Below are 22272 nucleotides of genomic sequence, written 5' to 3'. Positions count from 1 at the left end.
GATTCTAGGCACTTCCTTTTTGGTTGAAAGGGTAACTTCGAATAATTGTTCTACACTCCACTTTTTTTTTTTCCACTATTGTTTGTCTTCCCTTTCCTTCCCCTCAAAGCCTTACTGGTAAAGAAATTTAACTTCATTTACAGTATAGGCAAGAGGAAGGCCTCTGGTATTTGTTAATTTCCAGCATTATGGCTTTCTAATTACATTTCTGTGTATCTCTGTTTAGTGTTTGGGACATAATTGAAGGAGGTGGTTCCTACAGTTCAGCCACCAGCCTGAGCCAACCTGAAGATGTTTCCAAAGCTCATGACAGGAACAAGCAGCTAACAAACAAACCTAACAGTTCCTGGGGGAGCCAGAACCACAGTAGGTCGCTTCCATCAGTATGCCCAGAGATGACTACATTGTAATCCTTACAAACACACAGATCCACAGAGACCGGATCTACTCTATGATACCCAGCCAAACACAGATTCTGTCTTTTTGCCAAGAAAAGCTATACTCTGTTTTCACATCAGTTCATCCTACAGACTGGAAATCAGGGCCACAGTGCTTTAGCAAATAACAGAATTTGCTATAAAGTACAAAGTTGGAAAAAAAAAAAAAATCACATTTCTGCTAATTTAGTACAGCTTTTCCTCAGGCTTTCACCTACATCAAAGGGCTGCTTACTATCTTTTGGGATTACACTCCCTGCAGAAGCCTTTGGAGCATGCCAAGTGCTACTTGCCCTTGCAGACAGACCTTAGCAAAACCAAACTGCCAGAATTTATTGAGAATATTTTTCCCACTGTACCCAAAGAACAGTTGGGAGAAAGAATTTTGAGGAAAATGATCCTGAAACCAAAGAGCAAGTTGTTGGCAGGAGGTGGTGTGAGCAAGGGGGTGTGGATTTTATAGTGTCTTCTACTTCCATTTGAAAAAGAGTTCTCAGTATTGAGACACACAAGAGTTCTCAGTATTGAGACACACCCCTCAGCCTACAGATTCATCTGTACTTTTAAACACAAGCTTCTTGTTAAACAACAACAATTAAAAAAACCCAACCTTCTCAGCACATTATGTATTTTAATGGAACAGTCCTTGATGTGCGATATGAAGGCAAATTCGTTTCCTGTCAACCTGACTCACTCTAATGGACTTTCAGGCTGCAGTTTTTCCACTCCTCTTAATGACTTGTTGCAATGGAGATGAGTGCTCTGCGTACAGCAATGCCATCTTCTGGCACAGTTCCTGTGAGAAAGGGACCTTGCTGAATGCCACTAAAAGAAAGCTCCTCTTTTGTGAAAACAAACTCAGACTCCACAATAAATCTCAGATTTTCCCCTTTCCATTGCATGTACTGTTAGGCTCCAATTGTTCAAGAGACTGAAACAAAGTGGTTGAGAAGGCACACAGTGCACTGCAGGAGCAAATGCGCTCAAATGTCTCTCAAAGGCACACCAAGGCCACCATCACGAGTGAAGCTTCCTGCTATTCACACACACTCAAAGGCGAAGCACTGTGGCTGAAGACATGGATTTGTTCAAAGCTCATCTATGCAGGAACCTGGCAGGAAGGGCAAAGCACTCAAACAGAGCCAACTTCGCATATCCCTGGGAAAACGTTTTCTGTATCAGCAAACATTTCACACATCTGATTTATTTTACTTTGGTGTTCCCAGCCAGAGAAATCTATATTAAGCAACAGCAATGATTGAAAACATGTGCTATTTACATTGAGGAAATAAACAAGGGCTAGCAATTCATAATTTCCTCACAATTCTGACTTTCTCCTGAACCATTTCTATTTGTCATTTGGAGGTATAGTAGGACAGGCTTACAATAAAAATTTCCCACAAAATCTAATATCTATGCTTTTTTTTTTTTTTTTAAATTTGCAAGGTTCATGCTACAGTATGTATTGAGAGTACAGACTTTAAAGACTGAATAAGAAAGTCAGATCTGAAGTAGTTCTACTCTGAAATCATACTTACAGAGAAACAACATTGTGGAGTTCTTATTTACTGTATCATTTCCACAGTTATTATACAAAAGAACAGCATAGTTTAAATGGTTTTGCTTTCACATTTGAGAAATGTATTTTGAGCTGCAATTTGTGAAACTGTTGGACAAAGCTGAGTGTTCTACTTTCATTTCCAACTTCGAGTCTTCCATTGTCTTGCCTCTACTTCTTTCCCACTATCAGTTTTGTTTTCCTGTTCTCTATTTCCCCTTATGTTCCTTTCAATTCTCACAAAGGATGTTCCCCAACTTCCCTTTACAGAAGTTCTCTTGCTTTTCCTACTGCTCTAAGTTAAACACACGTTTTACAGATGGCTCCCCTATAGATAGCACAGCCTTCATGAATGCTTATACGGAATCTCTTAACATACATGGTTGTACAAAAAAAAAAGCGAGGAAACATTTTTGAAAAAAAGTCTATCAGTTACTTTTTATTTTGAAGAAGAATTTAATAGGTTTTGGGGTTGTATAAGACGTGATAAATGCCACCAAAACCATTCGCAACGCACTTCAAGTCCTAGATTTCTATCTCATGTTGGTGATCAAGCAAACAGGCTGTCCCATCAGGAGTCTCATTTTGGAGGTCAATGATAATCAGAAATTTCCTACATTATAAATTCTCCATCCTCCTTATGGCAATGTCAGAAAGAGATAAGAGAGCATGAGAGTTTGGATGCTTTCACAGGCACAGCAAAATAGTCACCTGCCTGACCATGATACCAGCACAGCAAAAGGTGCCACTTTCTAACTAGGAATAGATTCCTTCTGCAAAACGTAACCACACTGACATCTTCTAAATCCTCCATCTGCCAATTTGGGCTTCCTATACTGATGCTCACAAAATTCAGGTTTGTTTTTATATCAGTTGGAAAGAACTACAAATTGGGCTGTTTGAATCCATCAGCATCTTGGCCTGGCAGGACTCGGAAAACTGTGCCCCAGTAGAAAGCACCTCACAATCTAAACTGCTAAAGCATTAAAAGGAAATGAGAGGAAGAAAAACACCATTTGGCAGTCACCAGAATTGCTCTAGGAACTGACTGAATTAATTGAATTACATTCAAGTTGCTACAGTAGTTCACTCTCAAGTCTTAAGAGAATCCATGTGGAAATTTTATATCTAATCTTTCACAATACCGAATATTTCAAGACGAATGTACTTTGATCAGATTCTCTGCTCACATTCTGACTGAAATAAGGGAAGCGTGTACAGTGGCCTGGCCTACAGTTCAAGTGCATTTTTCAAAAATTGTTTTGATTTATCAGATAAGCCACTTAAGAGCCAGCCTATAAACAGCAGCCAGAAAAGTACTTCCAAGAAAACAAGATTATTACTGGAAGTATCTTCAGATAAAGTTTATCCTCTGGACACATTTACATAACAACCACTAGCACTGTCCTAACATATGTGGTAACTAGAACAAATAGACAACCACAGTTGCTCAGAACATCAACCAGAATAGCTGACATAATCAGGTTTGATTTTTAACGCCCATTCAGCCAAGCATTTTGTTTGTTTCTTCCTCTGTGGGGAAGATCAGTCATACAAAACAATATTGATTGGGACTTACCTCTCAAATTCTCAGCCACTGTCTAATTTTAATTTTTTTTTAAGATTAGTTGAATGTGCAAGGTTTTGTAATCATCAAGCAATACAGCAAATAGCACAGTTATGTCTAGAAATACACAAAAGCTGTAAATTAAACAATGGTCCAGCAGTGCAACTGATATGAAAATGGTGCTACTGACTTTCTGAAAGCTGCATATTTAGTTTTCCCTTAGTTTTATAATAAAACTATAAATTACTAGTTTAAAACTGCTCCTGTATCTCAGTGACTTAGGCATTAATGCATACAATATCAGGACAAAAAGCAACATCAATTTCTTTAAGTTCACACTTCCATCTCAAAAGTGATGCATGAAAGTTAACCATGCTTCCAGTACAACAGTGCCTGGAAACATCTGATAACATACTGAGAAGGATCAAAATTGGCATGCTTGGGAAACAGCACAGGGAAGATGCAGATGTTTGAAAGCAAAAGCCATATTCTTACCTCAGGTACAGCAATTTTTCTCAGTGTGAGAAGACAGCAGGCTATCTGACAAGCTTTTGCAGAGAGATGTGAAATCAAGATCTGGTCTCCAGCAGCTGTAAATTCAACTTCCCATAAGATTAAAAAAGAAACAACAATGAAGGACATGCCACTAATTTCAAGATCTCATCTGATTGATCTTTGCTGGCTCTGGCAAAGCTATAGTATCCATAGGGATACCAATATATGAAAAAATTTAGGAAATACAAAAAGTAAAAAAAAAAAAAAAAGCACTTAGGGCTGAATGTAATAATTCTGTACATCAGTAGACAAATGTGGTGGGATTTTTCTTCCTCAAGTCATCTCTTCAGAGACTGCCCAACTACATGAACAAGCTAATCTTACATACATGCACAGAGGTTCTTCATGCAGAGTTGTTTATCTAACTATAGTCTGTCTTTTGCAGGGGCAGTAAAAAACCCGAGGAAAACACAGAAGATGGTCTGTGATACACAAACCCATTGATACGTGGGACATCTGAAATGTGTACCCTGTCAAATATTTGGCTAGTCGAATTATATGACTTCTCCTCTGAAGTTCAGGCATCTGGGTAAACACAACCATTTCCCATGTCTACTGGTGTCCACATTCCTCATCAGTAATCCCAATAACATAAATTTGGAATCAGAAGTGAAGTATTTGTCTTGTCAAATCACGTACACCAGTAACCAGTTTTCAATATCGTTCTTGCCTGCCAACACAGTCAAATAGTGGGTTCTGGTAGCCAACACCAAGCATTACTTTTTTTAGAATAGTTTTTTTTTCCTGTATTCAGAGTAACACTAAATGGTCTTCCATCACTTTGAAGTGAACCAAAACAACGCAAGTCTATGCGGAGCTTGCATTTGAGGGAGCAGATGATGCACCTGCTGCTCTCCACCACACTTGAGAGCTGGTTTTGACACTTCTTGGAGCAGCAGCCTGATGCCAGTTGTCAGGTAAAACAGGATTACTGCATGTTCCCGCTTCAAGGAGGCGAGACATGAGTTCTCATCAGGCAGGGAATCACAACTGATGACACCTCATCTTAAAAAAAAAAAAAGAAAAAAGAACCAGACCTTTTTTGTTATTATTATTAACATAGATGTTGATCTACCCTTTAAAAAGCTACACTTGTTGTATCCTCTGTTGTGGATGAAAAGGACCAAAAAAGCTTAACACACTCAACCTGCCTAAACCAAGAAAAAAAAAATTAACCTTCCCTGCAACCTGCAACATTTCATTTAGGCTTAGAATACAGGAGAGAAGATTCCCATCTTTCCTGATTCTTCTTTCCAACTGTTCTGGTCATCAACATAAAATTTTCACACCAGTTTTACAACCCCACAGTGGAAGAGAAAGAAGTCTTTAATGAGCATTTTACTACAACTAATATACATCTAGGTGCAAGACTGCTTTTACTTTTGGCAGAATATAATCCTCAGTGGAGACATTTAATTACAATCAAGAGCTACACTGTATATCCAGTTAGGTTTGTACAGGTTTTCCTTCTACAGTAGGTACACAAAACTGACGCAAAAAGCCCCATACAAACCACTATTCAGCACTTGCATGTTAGAAGGATTTCTCCAAACGCATACTGATTTCTATATGCATATTTATGTTCTTACAAATTTGATATTTAAATTGCATACAATTATTAATTATACATTAACTGGACTTTGAGTGAAATATATAGTAATTAACAAAATTAAAAATGCAATAGAAACATCACCTTTCATAGTTATTCCCTGGCTTCCACTGGATCTTAAGTATCATATTTTTTAAAAGCCAGAGGCTCAGCTATCATAATCTATGTTACCATAGTAAATGTTCTAACATGCACAATACCATCTTCCTACAAACAGGGACCAAAAATATATATTTTTGTCATCTCTAAATGAGAAGTTTTAATTTTTTATTCCTGTATCAAAGTGTGCATCCAAAAACACATCTATCTTTGCAATCGCATTTAGGTCAGGATTATTTTCTGACAACTACAGTCATTATGACAGCTACAGACACCGAAGCTAATAGTTTAAGATAAAGATTAAAAAAATCCATCCATTATAGTAAGAAGTGTTTATTGTCTTTGATTTTGCAATACCTAACTACTTCTCCTGCTCTAATCCTTTCAACTTTCTACAGCAGGAAAAAGCTCTCTTCAGAACATTCCTTAAGACAATCTTTTCCAACATTTTTTCCTTCCACGTAGGTGTGTCATTGTGTGCTACTATAGCAAATTCACTAGAAAAATACATCTACAGGGCTCATTGCAATTTCTTCATTAAGTGTGAAGTCTTCAGTACCTATGCTTCCTATTAGATCTTTAAAAATATATTTTAACCAAAGCAAAAAAATAGGCATCAAGTGAACCTTGATTTATCTGTTAACAAAAAGCATTACGCTCTTTTGAATAAGACTTGATATGCCCTTTTTTACAGTAGTGTGTATTCTACAGCTGAGCCACTGTTTTATAATCGATATCCAGCTTCAGAATATTTATTACTATAAAATTATTTTTCTTGGGAATTGTTCAAAGACATCACGTATCCTGCAATAATGAACCACTCCACACCCTTTTCTACCTACAAAATAATTCCTCAGGTTGTATGTGCAAGTCTTAGAACTTCTATTTGAAATCCAGCAGTATTAAAGTTAAGATAAAATGAGTATTGATACACTACTATCTCTCTAACCTCTTACTTAGATTCAGTTTACATCAAGATGCATTTTACAACATAAGCTCACACCTCTTACTCTCAATAATCATTGACAATGTATTCCACAAGTAAAACTGAACTAAAAAGGGTTAACAACACATTCTTTATGCAGCCCTGAAATTCACTGTCCTTAAGTGAATGCTGACTTCATCATTTCTGCAGAAGCAACACAGACCAATAAGGGATTTTAAGCTGTAGCTGAAACCAAGGTGACCAAGTTCCTCAGCTCCTTGTTAAATAGCAGCAGGGCTGAATAGATAATTGAGTTTGTTTGTCATAGCAATAGTACTGTAGCAATCTAGAGGGCTGACTTAGAGCTTGTTTTTACAGTACATTTCTGGTATTTCAAATGGATTGATGATTAGTGTCAAAGTAATCAGGACATTCCACTATCAAGCTCAAAAAAAAAAACCCCATGATACTGTTGCTCGGCAATTTTCTATGACTGAAATGAATCTTTACACTAACTCTACAAAACCTTGAAGAAGAACAAACAAACAAAACACAACCCACAGATGCAATACATCCATACTTTCAGCAGAAACTGCTATGGGCAAGAGATGTCTAAGCTGTACTATTGCTGGAATTTGGTGATGCACCAGTAAAGCTCAATGTCACAAGCTACCGCAGGCACTAGTCAAATCAAAGCTCAGTGGGACAACAGAAAGAGCAAAGGCTGGCCATCTCCTCAACTTCCAAATGCCTCAAAGGAGAGATTATCCAAGAGACTTAAATAATTCTATATTAGCAAAACTTAAGAAGGCAAATCAACTACCTTTCATATATGTGGAAGCTAACTTCAGGTAAAGGTCTCTGCTTATACACACCCCTTCAAAAGGGGCACAGTAACAAGCAGGCTGACAGGTGCAGAGAATACCAAACTATGTTTAGTTGCAGTGAAGGTTGTGTCAGGTCACATTACATATAACCAGAACTTTCTATTCCCCCACCATCACACTTGTAGATGCAAAGGTTTGCACCTCACCTCTGTATCATATTACCAGTAGCCTTTCAGGCAGCCTGGTTATTTCTTAAAAATACCATTATAGACAAAAGAGACCCCAGTTTAATCAAGTGCAGCCAATAACATAAAACCTTGACAGGGGTTTCTTATGCTTTTGTATCCACTGGTACATCTGGCTGTCACCTGAAAAGACCAGAAAGCTGCAGAGCCAAGCCCAGCCAGTGAGGGGGCCTTAGCTGTGGAGCCACAAACAACTTTTGGGGGAATATGGTACTACGCAACACTTCAGGCTGTCTGGTGGGATGTGTCCACTCAGGCCTTGCTGGATGCATGTTCTACCATACACAGACAACCCAAAGTGCCCAGAGACCTTATCAGAAGCACACAGTAGAAGCCAGAGCCCCTCCCCCCACAAAGGACTGTCCAGCATCCCAAGTTGCAGTGCTCTTACAGAGTCTTCAGGAAGATGCTAAGACCAAGGTCAAACAGTCTGAGAAGTTAAGGACTTTAACCTTAACCTCAAGGGAGATGCAATAATGTAGTTCAGACACAGATGTCAAGACCAGGAGCAAATAAATTACCTGCCAGGAGTAGTATTAGTCTGGGTGATAAGAGGTTATCACCCATAAGCCAATGCTAAGTAATTTAATATTATAAAAACAGAGTAGCAATTGATTTTTTTATGGTCCCTGCCCAATGACTTACCGAACCTTAAGAACACATCCAAAACATGCCAGACAAAATGCTTTGATATTTAGTAAACCAAATCTATAAAGATTCGCCTCTTAGAGTTGAACAAACTGAAGGGAAATCAGCGGTCACTGGAGCCAACAGGAGTTTTGCAGAGGTACTTTTACTTCTGGGTGTTTATATGCGACTCTTTTTGCTCATTACTTGCTCTGACTTACCCGACCATCATTATGAGACCCATAAGGCTTCCCCCTTTTTGCCTTTTAGTGCCACAGAAACTTAAGGTCCTCTATTGTTCTTGACCCCTTTTTTACATGTAAATAATCTTCTCCAATTGCATCCTTAGAACTTCATAATTACTCTAAAAGAATTACTAGAAATCAAATTTGTTGCTTTGTTTTTTGTTTCAGCAATTGATCCATTGTGATGATTAATATAAAGCAAAGGCTTGTTGAAGAGAAGTTTTCCCCTTTAATGGCAAGATCACACTTATAACAGCTTACTATTGCTATAACAGAAATGAGTGCTCAAATAGCAGGAATGCGAGCTCTTGCTCTAAAGACCTTCCTAAAAATTATTTGGCTGTTTGCAAACAGCTACATGAGAAAATTTGATCTGGTATTTCAAACAGGACATTCTGCAACGTTCAGCCTTGGAACTGCACTTTGCTCATGGAAGGTTGACCCAGCAAAGAGAGTCTCTTACCCATTACTTCCGGCATATTATGGTCCTCAGGAACGGCACTTTCTTGCTCTCAGTAAAGCCTGAGTAAGGTTGTGCTGACATACTTGCTTTGGAGGGGTTGGAGTGGGTGTGTAAAAATGGTATTGCAATGGTGTCTTTTCATCAATTATTGTCATGCATACTCCTGATCCCTGATGAGGGACAAAGTCAGAAAAATTCAGACTAGGAGAAAGGAGGGGTGCCAGCCCTATTTTCTGGTGTTTTTTTAGGTTTGCTCTGACATCATCCATACCATAGAGTCCCAAAATTGCTCGGAACATCTATCTCATCAAGTACCAGTCAGCCAGAAGACAGCAGAGAATGCATACAAAGACAACAATGAACCCAGCAATGATTCAAGGTACAGCATTTCCAGTACAAATCTCCAACTGCTACAGAAATAATTCTCAGAAATGCTCTCATTAAAGGGCAGGTTCAGATACAAGAAACTATTTGTAGGAAGTCCAAGACTAAATTATTAGTGACAGGATCTGGATCTGAAGTTCTCAAAGCTTACAGCGTTACAAGAGATGTACATGCAGCATGTGACGCCCCTGTCTGCTACCCCAGGCGAACCAGCCGCCTTTGGCTTCTGTGCACTGACCAGCTGCTGCTCTCGGCAAGAACTAAAATATCGCCTTGAATCGAGGCCAGGATATCAGCATCCAGCCTGAGCAAGTTCGAGTTCCCAGAAAGCTCTTGCAGAGTCACGAGAGCTCTACTCACGACAAAGTCCTGCCCGTTTCCGTGCCAGCTCCCGCGCCACCCACACGTCCGTGCACAGAGCACATCGGGGGGGACCGCGGCCCCCGCCATCCGCCCCTGGAACCAAACACGCATTCCTCAGAGCAGCGGTGGCTGAGGGTCACGGATGACCAAGTATTGGCAGTCATTCCACACCAGGAGGAGGAGGGAAAGCTGGATTTTAGAAAGATAAAAATAATAAGCGAAAATGCCTTGGAGTATTCACGTAGCTGTAAGCACACTGAAACAGCGTACAAAGGACGTTTCGGAGACCTCTGGTCACATAATCTAACAGCCAGTTACTAGCTTAGATCAGATACAGAACACTTCAGAATGAACTGCAAAGTTATCTTAAAACACCCAGACTATCTTAATTAATAAAGCAACATATAAATAAAGCTCAGATTAAGAAAGGGATGCATTTCATAAGGCTTCTTACCAGCTTTCAGCAAGGACAAGTTTAATTCTAAATACAGTGCATAACTTGTGGAAACTTGCCTTGGTTACCAATGGTCAAAACACCATTGAAGGAGAACTCCTGAAAGTGGAGGTCAGCAGCTTCATCACCTGTAGCTGCCGTTTTGTACACACCAGTAGAACTGAAGACAAGGCAAACACCTTTCCAAAATGCTTTGCAGGGGGGTGTGAGGTGGTGATGAGTGAATCCTTGTTGCATAAACAAAGATTCCTTTAATACAGGAAGTCTCAACTGCCTCATTATATACTGTACTCTTAATGCTTCATAGGAACGATCTAGTTCTGTAGATAAATCAAAACACTTTAGGACCAGACAGTCAAACAAACTGAAACAAACCACCACAACCCAAAAACTGTACAGAGACAAAAAATAATTGTGCTTTGAGTACCGTGCAGTCCCACAGCTCAATGCAGTCCATTTTCGTTCATGTTGAGAATCTCAGATGTCATGTACAACTTGCCCAGAGCTTTAACTTGACTAAATCTAAAAACGCAGAACAGTTGCATATAATTGTTACCAGCAGTTATTGCACAGAACGAGGGAAAACAGGTACAAATATTATCTTAGGATATTATTAAACAACTGTCAGAAAGCACATATTTAGACAGTATTCCCCAAAGTGACTCCTGCAAACCCTTCAGCTCTCTGAGATGTAATTTTGTGTTCTGAGATAAGGGGAGACTGAAGCATGACTCTGACATTACTGCCATAATCTCATTAGCAAAGCTACCATGCTACTGCTACTGGTTGTCCATTGAGGGTTTAGCAACCACGAGCCTAGCTTGCATGTTCAGCCAATTATCAGAAAAAAGCCAGGATGTCAAGCAGTCTGCATCACTTAATTATAATACATTAAAATTATGATCAGAAAAGAAATAATTTTTGCTAAACTGAAAAGTTCCACCTCAATGCAGTATCAGTTCAGAAAATCCACAGCACTGTACTTTTACTCCATTTTATGGACAATATTACTCCTGACACTTCTAGTTAGTAAGGCCCAGCTTTCAGCTCTAAAGCTTTCTGACAGAAACTTTGTCGGATAATTTCAGCCAGATGCCCACTTGCTTTGTTCTAAAAATCTCTGTGCATCAACAGCGCATTCTGAATACAGCTTTTTTTCCCCACCCAAGTCTATAAGCCTCCGCAGGGTAAAAACTTCTAACTCCCTACTTAAATATTTTTATTTTCTGAAGAATATGAATAAAGAGTGCAGAATATGGTTACATCTTGAAGTCTGCATCCTGCTACATACAACAGTTCCCAGCTTAATCACGACCCCAGTAAGGACAATCTGGCACTTGAGAAAAAAAGCAAAAAAAGAGAAAGGACAGCAGACATCAGAAGAGAACATATTGTGTTTAGCCAGTTATTTCCCCCACTCCATTAGTCAGTCCTTTATTGACAGTTAACTAGGAGACTTCTACAGCCCGTTTACCAGTTGCTGTTTATAAACACAGAAGAGGTTTCTCCCAACCCAAACACACACCAGCAGAAGGAGAGGAGGCCCAGCTGAGTTCTCTGATCACCAGCAGAGCATAGGGCATATTCTCAGGGACTGTAGCTCGAGACAGACACCCAAGGATAAGCTCAGATGCCAAAATTCCTTCTCTGTTGCTATAACATCAGCCTTTTCACTTATCATACCATCTAGTGATATCACATGCACACTTTATAAAGATGTAACCTTGGGAGGCAAGAAAGCTACAGCTATGAAGAACAACAAGTTGTGCTTCCACAAAACATACATAATTATCAGTATTTAGCCCAAAAATGGGTCACAAAGCTTGTCTTGAGGGTTTGTTGTGGTGTTGTGGGGGTTTTTTTGGGGGGTGGGGGGGTGGAAGGGCCAGGTTTTTCATTTTGGTGAGTTTGAGAGGTTTTGTTTGGTTGAGGGGTTTTTTTGTAATTTGTGGGTTGTTTTTTTTTTTTTACTTACTGACTGTTAAGAAGCACTACTTCTTCAACACTTAACAGCCAAGTTAAGAAGCAAATCCTCCTAGATACGAGGCATGCGGTAGCTATTTTTTCCAAAGCAAGCTGTGGTGTTTGCTCCCGTTCTTGTCCAAGCACCCCCCGACCAGAGGACACAGCCACACAAAATGGCGGCCAGCGCCACAACCCAGAAGGTTCCGTGTCCCCCACCCACCCAGCCCCTGAGGCAAGAGGCAGCCCCAAGGGCTCCTCAAACACACACACAAACATCAACATCTACAGCCAAAATGCAGACTTGGGTAACCCTGTCACACACAAATTTTGTAAGGGAGGGAATCCCCCAGAAGGAAAAAACAAAACAAAACAAAACACACACACCATACACACAAACAAAACAAGACTCTCCCAAACACCCTACTCTTCATAAAACAGATATATATACATATAAAAACTAGGAAGCACACAGAGAAACTCAATAACGACCACATAATATCAGAAGAAACATAGTAGTTCTAATACTAACACAGAAATCAGCGTCAAATTCAAACCCTTAACTCAATCCCCATTTCTTAAACATTTCTATTAAAAGGAAAATAAAGCTCTACCTCTGTGATCACCCATGAGCAGCCAGCCTGGAACAGCCTCTCTCCCACACACAGGAAGGCAGCAGCTCTGCTAATACACCACTTTCTGCTGCTTCTGGCACCTTCTATGCAATGGCTGTGCGAGGTGACCAGGTGCATGAGTTACAGGGCCCGAGTGTGACGAGCTGCTTCACAATTAGCACCAGCTGGGCCTAATTACCACAGCCCCTAAGCAGGCTGTCACACAGCAAACCCCTCAGCTCTGCTAGCAGCTGGGAGGGGTAAGAGGTCAGGCCAACCAAAAAGTAATAAAAAGATTTTCTCTGGGACTCTGATGATGCCCCTCACAGTTAGTGGTCCTCCTGGGTGGCTGAGCTAGCCTCTCCTCATGTCCCTGAAGAACCAAGCCAGCTGTAAACGCATATATGTGCGTGAGAGAGAATAGTGTGTGTTATCCATATATCAACTTTTGGTGGAGCAGAGGGAGGCTCGACTATCCCTGGGGGCCGCCTTCCATCAGCCAGGGCCCCCGAAGCCCTCCAGGGATGCTGTCCCCCAAAACTCCCCTCGGTCTGTGTTTCAGCAGCAGCCTGGTTGGGTTTCAATGGTTTTGCTCTTCAGCACAAAACTGTAATGCAGCTCAGCAGCAAATGGTCTCTTGCTCTAGTCTGCTGGGTTTATTTTTGGGGGTGTTCCAGGCTGCCCAGGGAAGGTCTCCCCAGGGAAGCTCTGTCCCTTTGAAACATACAAACTCACCAACTTCTGTTTTTATTTACTCAGGGAGTAAGTCATAATATTTGAACACCACCTTGTCAATTCCTTTCCACCTGGTTTAGATACCCTGAAATTACACATCCACCAGGGCACCTGACAGTATTTACTAAATTAACTCAGTCTGGGAAGATGTTTAATGCCTATTGACAGACAATGCTCTGGGACTCACTTTACTTTTTTCCTTTTTTGCTTTTCCACACTCTTTTCTATAACTAAAAACGCTAGCTCAGACTAAAGTAGTTTTCGTAACAGTGACAAATTTTTGCACGCATTTTCTGCATAAATCAGGACAATTCATCACAGTTCCCTCATTTTACAATCTCATACGTGATTGAAAGGATCTACTAATTTGCAGGATTTCAGAGCGCCCCTTTGACTAAATGTAACCTATCCACAGTCATGCAGTCTTGTAGGCTCTACATGTTGGTTACTGTGTGTCATGGAAATGGGACTGCATATAAAGGATTGGCTGTAATTTTGCATTTACCAGATTTTTCTTATGGAGAATTTTTGCTGTTTTTTTCAAAAGCTCCTGTATCTCCATTGCCTGCCTCAGGATAGTTTAGAGTATTCAGGTGACTGAAACACAAATACACTTTAAAAGATTTCACCTTCCTTGTATACACACACTTCACCTCCAGGGATTAGATAATTTCCATGCAATCCAACCATATGCCAAGGTCCAGCCCCCAGGTGATAGGATAACTTTGCCGAGGTAAAGACCTGAAGCCAGAGCTGTACCTTTAATCTCTGCTTAAAAATTCCCTTCACGTTGGCTGGGAAGCAAGCTTTCAAAAATTACCATTTCCCTTTTCTTGATTGTGAGCCTAACAAAACTGGCAGTGTGGCAGAAGTATGTTTGTTATCCTACGGTATGTTATCATATATTGTGATTCAGTTTCTAATTATATGATCACTTAAGCCTTTTTTTCCAGAGCCCAATTCAGTGTAAAGGGCAGGCACAAAGGGGACAGAATTAACACTCTACAGTCCATAATTCTATTAGTTTGTAACTACTAAGTGCTTGACTTTGCAGCCTAAACAACACTGCAGCATAGTAATTTTTATATGTAATACAGATACATGTAGCCATTTATGCACTAACTGTAATTACTTTTTCCTACGTTACCCTACATCTATCATGCAACAAGTTCATTATGCATTATGTTTCATCGTTTAAAATCAGTGAGAGGATATATTCCTTTTTTTCCTGTGATATGGCACACAGGGTTCACTGAAATAGAAATGTGTCTTTTGATGGATGTTCTCTTTACTCAGCGCTGTGACGCCTAAGCAAGTATTTCACTATGCTGATTTTCAAGTCATTCTAGTTTGGAACAAATGACTTCTAATCCTTCATAGTAGCAGAAAGTAAGATTAAAAATAAGATTGAATCAAATTAAAGTTCAAAGAATCCTTGAAAATGGAGAATTCAAACTACTCTAATTTTTGAAATTATGGAACTAGAATCCATGCCAGCCAAGAGCTGAAGGCAAACATCAGTGTCCAAAGCAAAGCTACTGCAAGAGTGGGCTGGGAGGGGCATCAGTCCAAACCACCCAGGGAAGAGAAGCCTCAAATATCCTCAGATCCCCCCGTTAGTAGGGGACAAAGAACGTCCTGCAGTCGGAAAAGCCTGGGACTGTGGCAAAAAGAGCACTGGGCTAGAAAAGGCAGCACCAAAGCACTCCAAGTAGTATATGAACAGGCAGTAGAATGAATGGTCCAGAGATCACCTCTAACATTGCAGTGGCATATGGGTTTTCAGGAGCATTAGTTTTCTCCTCCTTTACAAGAGAAAAATATAAAAAGGAAAGGGACAAAATCCAGTAAAGTTACAGGGGGAAACTCCTTGAGAAAAGAAAACAAAACCAATAAAACTAGTTCCTGCAGTCCCACACACCAAAGTGTTCCAAATAACAGATTCTTGTCAAACCCCTAGGTGGAGACCTGATACCAATTAGACCATATCTGTTGAGTTTATGTAATCTGACAGGCTAAAAAAACTGTACAACTTGAGCATAGAGATTATTTGCTATTGCATCCAAGAGTCATATTTGGCACTCTACACAAGGCCAGACAGACTCCTTGTTTCCAGTCATCTCAACTGCTGGTGGTGACTTTGGCTCTTCCAGAAACAAGGTACTGGGTAAAATATGAAGGTCCCACATTCCTCTCTCTTAAGTACTCAAGTGAATGTCTTGCTTTCATGGTTTTGCAATATAGGACAATTTTGCTACAGAAACATCCCTGGAGAAACAGAATGATGGGAGCTCTGTTCTGCGTCTTCCCACGTCCACACCAACAGTCTTCTTCTGAACACCATGGTGAGTCCTCTGTCTCCAGTTTTAGTTCTCACTCCAAGCCATGAGTTCGGCACCCCAGAATCCTTTATGCCCTCTCAGACATATTTGGAAATCCAACCGCATTTGGAAAAAAAAAGAGAGGTTGTATAGGAAGAAAGAGGCCTTCTAGTTCCAGGCATCATTTTACAGACAGGTCTTTTACCATAAGAGAATTATATGGAATGAAGGGATTTCAGGGGGATCAATAATGGCGTGACATCAGGAAAAGGACTAGGTGGCCGCTGTACATTGCTCGATGATAAGCAACTTCAACTGAGATCAGTTAAATCACAGTAAGACATTCCTGCACACCTTCTTTTCATGTCAGGCAATGGATTAAGGTCATGGATTTATTCATGTGTGCTCAGAGGCACAGGACAGCAGTGGCTAAGTGCCACGGCAGATAACGCTGAGTGGGACACAACAGGAGAACTGGTTTTCAAACAAGGACCCCAGTCTGAGTGATATGGGAACCCCCGTCTCAGCCTCTTAACTCCAGACAAGGTAGAAAGGGTGTTTACAGCTGCACGTATCACAGTCCAGGCAAGATGTACAACATATGTTCAGGCATCTGTCTCTTTATTTCATGAAAAATGTTGAAAGGTTTGTCCTGATGCGGTGCAGCAGAACTCTGGAGCACCTAACACCTTCACAAAACTGAAAACCTATTTCTTGCCTAGCTCTTACCGTTGACTCTGTTTCTATGGCTGACATGTCATTTCTAAGCTGTCTATATGCTGAACTGCTTGCGCAGGATAATACATTTGGATACCTCTGCGTCAGTTTAATATTCACTTTTCCCTTTAGAACGCAGTGAAGTTACTAGATACAATTCAAAGCATCTACATTAGTGAGAGAATATTCCGTCTCTTCTGGTAAAAGTGTTCTTTAGATTCTTCACTAAATCATAAAAACCGTATTGTTTAATACAATATTCGCAAATTTTAGCATTGCTGATCTGTTTGTCTTTAACCAGATATACACTCAGCTCAAATCCAAAGTACTAAACTACCCTAATTTTATGTTGCCCTGTAAACAGTATAATTACTGTTGTACATATTTCCTGTTAATGAGTTAGGCAGCTTGCAATTTCAGTGGACTAAAAATATTTCCTAGGGAACAGTTAGTTAGAAGGGTTTATTTTTGCTTTATTTTACTCATAGAAACGCACTCTCATAAAATCACAGCTCCAAAGTGAGTAGGATTCCTCACTGAAATATTTTCGTCATTTAAAAGACCAGAACTGAACCGTATTGTGATCTTGATTATCCTTTAGTACCTGCAGTCATTTCTTTTTAGTCTGAACAACTTTTAATCCATTAGTCAGGTCCTAATACAGTAACCTGGGTTTATTCCTCAGAGGCCAAAGTGATTCTAGAGTGTGGAGGTTCATCAGACATGGCGATGCACCTGGCTGTGGTGGCTGAGGAAGGCAGTCTGGTGTAGCAGATCATGTTGCACATGTGCAGTTCAGACATCAAAATACCTTCCACAGAGGCTGGAAGGAAGGACCTGTCTGCCAAACGGGCAATGGGAGATCCATAAAACGGTTCATTGAGTCACGGATCCATGTCACAACATCAACACAGCATCCCAGTATTTCCCTTCGATATTATTTTTGTTGCTTTGTTTCTTCTACAGATCGAGGGTTGTGATACAAGCCACTCAGTATTTGGTTTGCAAATTTTATTAGTATGGTTGTATATTTAATGTGAGGATAACCTGGTTAACTTTCTTTTAACAAGAGAAGTAAAGCCTTGATAACTAGAAGGAAAAACAGCGGAAATAACCCATATGACTACTAATGAAACAACATCCATCCTATTCCAAACACTATGGTCTCCAACAGTGTAATTTACGAAAGCTTTGCTTTTAGTTTGATGCATTCTTAGGCTTTATGTAACAAATTTAACCGGTATCTGAGTGCAGTACTTGATTCAGCGAAGGATACTTTAGGCACAGCTTAAATGGTACAATTCAGGTGTTTAAGGTAAAATACAGTTCTTGCTAAAACAGGTTCACAGGTAACAGATGCAAATCATGGCTTCAGTTCCACAAGCATCCCCCAATATATATTTAACATTAAGGACAGATCTCTTAAATTAACTGAAAGACATAGTAAAAACTCCACAAATATAACTTCAGTACAAACAGCTTCTTCAGTGACTTTTGCTATCAAGCCGAAAGACAGGAGTAGCTTCAAGGACCTTTGAGAGGCCTCACTGTAGTGGGAATTCAGTATGTTGCTGATTTCAGTTTTCATTAAGGGCTATTGCAATGAGCGTGTTGTGACAACAAAACAGTACGACGGTTTCAAGCAGATGTGTTCGCTTCCCTTTTGTTTTCTACTCTCAAGGATACTCTCCTTCCCCCGCAAGGAAGTAAGAGATGTTTGGTGAAGTGGGAGGCTGGTAGTGATTTATAGGAAAATTGCTTAACTTCGGCCATTGTTGTGTTCTTCACTTTGATCTCGAGTGGCTTTGTGCATTTATTCATGCACTTTTAAATTCCTGTGAAGGTCACTCAATAAGCTGTATGGATGCTTTCTTACTGAAGAGCAGCAAAAATCCAAATAAATACTAGACTCTACCACAGCCATAGAGCAGAAAGATGCCTGCCAAGGGATTTCTTCCTAAATGCAATTAAAAATATTTCTAAATATAGGGTGGATAAAATGCATGGGAAGACAGTAAAACAGCTGTAGTAGCCAATTTTCTTCATGAGTGATTTCCACACACTAATTCAGGATATTACATTGTCATTTCATTCTCATGTAAAATGAATAACCCTATGAGAAATCAATTCAGATTGCTGCAGAGCACTGGACTGGAAAGCAGAAATCATCCCATGCAAACTGCCTGCAGGTGGGTGTAATTCTGGCAGCTACCACCGCCACTGCTGGGCAACATCGTACATCACAGCAGTGGATGGCAAAGAGAAACACAGAATGCAGCGGCCTGGGGTTGCCACTGGATTTTCTGGATCCTTGCTCAGAGGTGTATTTCAGCACAGGGCAGGGGCTGCTCTGCTTTGCCCCTGGTTGCAGCAGCCCCAAGGACCTGCTCTGCTAAGCAGGGCTGTGTCAGTCCTGTCTCGTTTTCTCCAGCTTCGGGCTTCGATCAGACAAAAACCCAGGGAGAAGAGTGGTGGCACAAGAAGCCACCTACAGTAGTTTTTCCTCTCAAAAAGGTCCAGCTTTTCTCCAGCAACGAGGTGCACACAAGGCGTGCCTCTGCCCTCCTGGCCACCTGACTTCTGTATCACCTTCTCAATAAAGCAAACTGTCCCCACGGTCGAAACTACTGAGCTGAAAGCAGCTTGTTGGTCTAGCAGGGCTTCCCGTCCCTTTGTCTCCACCAGCAGTTGCAACCACTTGTTATTAAGCACTATTAACGGTGGTAACTGCTTGGTATTATAAATAAATAACTGGAAACCTCGTGGTTCCCATGCTGCTGAGGAGCGAACCGAAGGTCTGAAACGAGCAGGATCATCCCAGGAAGGGACTGTCACTGAGGGTCTCAGTCGCTGCTTGGAAGGATGCTGCCTAGCTGGTTCCTGTGAGCACACTGAATAAATAACACGCAAACAATATGCAGATTTCATGAGGATCCCTGGTTTGGGGGGTCTTTGTGGCCAGGCCTTTCCTTTACTGTCTACCTGGACTTCCCCTCCCCAATGCTCTTCATCTGTCCTGCTCGTTCTGCCGATTGCACCTAGTAAAGATTGCCAAGGAATTGGACAGATCCCTAATCATTTTCCTCTCTCCTAAACACAAACTCAGCTACTAAAATCGGGACGCTTTTTCCTTCCAGTTTCCAGCAAGGGAGGGAACAGGAAGTGCCAAACTACTTGGGGGCGAGGGGAGGATGTTCTTGTGGTTATTTCCAGCCGGGGTCAGAAGCAAACCCACACAAAGGCCTTTTTGCTTAAGTTATCCAGCCCAGACTTCAAGTGCATAACAGGGCTGACAAGTTTAGGAACGCATCCAAACTTTCAGATGAAAGTCTGAACTGCAAACCCTTCAGATTTCCTCGTCAACCGTACCACCAGCTTCCCAGTGAAAATGAAAAAAGAAAAAGAAAGGAAAAAAAAAAAAGGATTTATATTTGGTTTTATGTTTGAGTACATACATACTATGCTAATCTGATTACTCATCAGGAATCCTCCTTTGCAATAGCTTTTTATTTATTAATCTTACCGCAGTAACATTACAGCCTTAGCAGGAAAGAGCAAATTGAACACACCAGTGCTGTCCCTCCATTTCGGTTTCTCCCATTTTCAGGAGATACAAAGTGCTCGTAGCACGAACCCCCCAGGATCCCCAGCAGCTTGGCAGTTTTGGCCCTCACTGGCGTGGGCGCTGACCCAGCCAGGCAGAGAACGTCAACCAACCTCTGTGACCAACTTCACCATTCAAAATGTAAATTAATGCAGCAGCCACCGCAAAACAGAGCTCTCTTCATGCAAGAGGATAGGTGCAAGCAGAGAAGCGTCGCAAACGGCAAGAGCGGGAACAGTCGCTTGAAAATTGCTGCATTACGTTAATTAAGATTTTATTCATGCGTTTCGATGCGCTCTGCTCCAGCAGTAATGCACCATAAAGCATCCCGGTGCACCACCGCTGCTGCAGCCACGTGAAGTTACACACGCGCGTGTGTGTGTGTGCGTTCCTCTGCGCCTGTGACTGCACGGGCACACCTGCGCAGGTGCGCTGCCTGAAACCGTGTCGGCGTGGCTGCGGGGGCTTTTGTTCTTTAACGGGGATTTGGTTTTAATTGAATGACAAGCAGCGAATGGAAAAGCATCCGCCGATCCATCCCTCCATCCATCCCTCCATCCCTGCCGGCTTACTTTCGGGTCGCCCAGGTCCCAACACTTCCGCCCCCCTCCCCGCTGCCTCGCTCCCCTCGGGGCGGGCGGGGAAGCCGCGGGGCGCCCCCCGCCCCCGCCAGCCGCAGCGGCCCCGTCCCGCAGCCACGGCCGCTCCCCGCGGGCTCCCCCACGCGCGCCCCCCCACCCCGCCGCCGCACCTGCCGCCCGCGCAGGCGCGGCCCCGCGCGGGGAGCGGGGGCGCGGACACGCGTGTCGCCGCCGCCGCGGCGCGCACCCACCTGGCGAAGGCGCGGCGGGCCGGCGGGGGGCGAGGGCCCGCCTCCCGGCGCGGGGGGCGCGGGGGAAGCCATCTTCTCGCCCCGCGGCTCCGTCCCGCCGGCGCCCGCCTCTCCTCAGCCCCGCGGCCGGCGGCGCCCCGCGGCCGCCACCATGCCGGGGCTCACGGCCCGGCGCCCGCCCCGGCCCCGCCGGCCGCCGCGGGGGGCGAGCGGGGGTGACCTTCCCGAGCCGGCCGGCCGGCGGCGGTGCCGCTGCCTCGGCGCTGCTGCAGCGCGGCCGCACGCCCGGCCCCTGCGCGGGTGGCGGGGGGTGTGTGCGGGGCTGCGTGCGTGTGCGGGAGGGCGCGCGGAGCCGGCGCGGGGCCCGCAGGCGGCGGCGGGTGCGGGGGGCGCGGAGGCGGAGGCTCCCGATGAGATCACGGACAGCTCCGCGGCTGCCGGCGAGCGGGCGGTGGCGGCGGGAGGAGCCGCCTCGTCCTCGCACACACACGCACCGCGCTCACACCCGCCCGCCGTCGCACACGCACCCCCGCCGGCACGCACCCTGCGGCATGCACACGGACGCACGCACCCTTCACACACCCGCACCGGCAACCACGCACGCAGCCCCCTCCGCGGGCGTGCACGGCACACTGACATCCGCCACACACGGACAGACATCGCGCACAGACATCAGCCACCCTCGCACACCCACTCTCCGCGCACCCCCGTGCGCCATACACCCGAACAGCCTGCCCCACAGACCCAGCCCAGGCTGTGCCCCCGGAGGCCAGCGGCAAGTGGGTGGCCACAGCCAGGACGTCCCGGAGCAGCGGGCTGAGGCCGCTGGCGCTTTGTTTTAAATTCTGGCAGAAGACATCTTGTTATGCCTTCCAGTTCAGCTCCAAGTTTCAAACTACAGGAATAAAATTGTGGCTTAGGGTTTTATGCTGATATTTTCAAGTGTGATTATCATCATCCTCCGCTGTCTGCATGAGCAGAAATGCACACAGTGTTTTGAATTGCTGAATGCCTTTTGGCCTTCATCTGGGTGGAATATGAAGGGAGAAGAATTATTCCTTGCTGCCTACATTCAGATATTTTAAGGCCACAAGGGACCCTATAATCAGAGAGTCTGATCTCCTACATA

The 22272-nt window shown here is 43.0% G+C and overlaps 1 protein-coding gene across 2 annotated transcripts in view; it reads right to left on the bottom strand.

The window, feature by feature from the left end:
• The window catches only part of ANK2 (ankyrin 2), a 370609-nt gene extending 349271 nt beyond the window's left edge, over positions 1-21338 (bottom strand). Inside the window, exon 1 of one of the 2 annotated variants that reach the window (XM_065633268.1) lies at positions 21144-21338. In XM_065633268.1, the coding sequence (XP_065489340.1) occupies positions 21144-21215 (72 nt within the window). In that variant the 5' untranslated portion in view covers positions 21216-21338. The remainder of the gene's footprint in view (positions 1-21143) is intronic. The other variant, XM_065633277.1, reaches the window with a different exon arrangement.
• Positions 21339-22272: the final 934 nt, after the last annotated feature.

The sequence above is a fragment of the Caloenas nicobarica genome, chromosome 4 (genome assembly GCF_036013445.1).
Source record: "Caloenas nicobarica isolate bCalNic1 chromosome 4, bCalNic1.hap1, whole genome shotgun sequence".
NCBI lineage: Eukaryota > Metazoa > Chordata > Aves > Columbiformes > Columbidae > Caloenas > Caloenas nicobarica.
The sequence above is the reverse complement of the archived record's forward strand: the minus strand, read 5'-3'. Positions and strand labels throughout refer to the sequence as shown.